The sequence below is a fragment of the Hordeum vulgare genome, chromosome 7H (assembly GCF_904849725.1).
Source record: "Hordeum vulgare subsp. vulgare chromosome 7H, MorexV3_pseudomolecules_assembly, whole genome shotgun sequence".
NCBI classification, from domain to species: Eukaryota; Viridiplantae; Streptophyta; class Magnoliopsida; order Poales; family Poaceae; genus Hordeum; species Hordeum vulgare.
In genome coordinates this window covers 547168587-547170210 of record NC_058524.1, presented here as the reverse complement: position 1 = coordinate 547170210, position 1624 = coordinate 547168587, and the positions used below count along the sequence as shown (strand labels likewise).

The window sequence follows — 1624 nt, the reverse complement described above, 5'->3', positions numbered from 1 at the left end:
ATATGCAACTAGGTATTTTTTTAGGCGTCATTATTTTGTAAAAAATAATCATTATATAAACATTTTTTTAGCACCGATACTTATAAATACTACTCCCTTCGATTCAAAATAAGTGTCACATTTTAAAATCGGGATTAGTTCAAAACTGCATCATTTATTATGAACCGGAGGTAGTATCAGTTTTACTGCAACATCTTTCTCAAAAAATAGGAATGAATTTCGGTGATGTCAGTGTGAAGCGCTGCTGTTAGAAAATAAAGATGGCCATATATATAGAAAAGAAGAAGAAAGATGATTGGTCAAGTTGACTGATTTTCAAGAACAAAAGAAGACGAAGCAGAATCACGCATTCACACTTAAACTTGATTGTTTCTCCTTTTTGAACTAGGGCGGCTAACCTTGACTAAATTTTGATGGGTGCTAACAATTTTGTTTTGTTTCGATAACTAATCATGTAAACATACGTAGAACAGTAAGAAACGACCAATTAAATTCTCCCTAAAAGTGATAAAACCAACTCCAGGAGCAGAAAGTTCGTCATAAAGGAAGGCTACACAATTTCAAACTAACTCAAACTGACGACCTCATCATCCTTCGCTGGCAGGTAGGTCGATCTACTCTTGATGAACTCCAAGCAGTCTGCAATGGCCTCGGTGTAGAAGGAGCTCTGATTCCTCTCCGCCGGCGCCGTACGGCGACAGCAGCTACCGCCAAGGGACGTCGCCGTCCTGCGCGCTCTCGACGTCGAGCAGCCGATCTTGCCACGGGCGGGGCAGCATCTGAGCTCCTCCACGCCCCTGACGAGCAGGCCGACGATGCCAGACAGCCGCACGCGCAGCCGGAGCAGCAACCCCAGCCGGACACCACCGCCGCTGCGGCGTGCACGCCGGCGCCCTCGCCGCCGGATCAACATTTGCCGTTTCTTAATTACTGCTGCGACTTCCGTGAAGCTGTACAAATGGAGCATATGATGGGCTAACCGCATTGGTGTGCTTATGCTTATATATACAGCGACATTTCTTCACTGCTGTAGGTAAAGTGTTGCACTACTAGCTAGGAAGGAGTAGGAGGGTGATGTGGTAGGTCAGGAGGTGCACCCGGGCGTACACAACACGTAGACCCATGTGGTAGTCACCGTTATTTTGAGGGGGGTTTGGTGAGACGGTCAACATTTTGGTTTGGTGCTATTTGGAAAAATGTGTCCTATATTATACACTTGGTAGACTATTTGGTTGTACTCGAGAGGTCTGGCATGAAAAATACGCACCACTTGTAAAATGCTACCCGCTTCCATAGGCTCTGTTTTTCTTTAGAAAACGCTTACTATCATCCCACGGAGCACAGATCAACATCACCTGGAATAAACGCACGCCACCACCACACACAAAAGACAGGATAGATAGACGTTGAGTGCAACAACACTACCCCTAGCACTATCATCACGAAGAGGTGAAGCCGCATACAATGAACCGTGGACTCCAAGACGACGTCTTTAGTAAGGATACGACACCGGAGCGCCTTCACCGCCTGATCCGAGCATCAGAGTTTCCCCTGAAAAAGCACAACGGATAGTCAGTGCCGCGACGACGTCGTCAAGAAGGGAACGAGTTTCGTCGCCACCGGT

General features: G+C 46.6%; 1 protein-coding gene across 1 annotated transcript; it reads right to left on the bottom strand.

Moving 5' to 3' along the window:
- Window positions 1–467: 467 nt before the first annotated feature.
- On the bottom strand, window positions 468–1059 carry LOC123411221. Its single transcript, XM_045104160.1, has one exon. It carries the CDS (start codon window positions 983–985, stop codon window positions 566–568), a length of 420 nt encoding a protein of 139 aa, XP_044960095.1. The 5' UTR covers window positions 986–1059; the 3' UTR covers window positions 468–565.
- Window positions 1060–1624: the final 565 nt, after the last annotated feature.

Bases quoted from the DNA above. Each gene is read 5' to 3' on its own strand.
- LOC123411221 (XM_045104160.1), bottom strand. From the start codon at position 985: ATGCGGTTAGCCCATCATATGCTCCATTTGTACAGCTTCACGGAAGTC.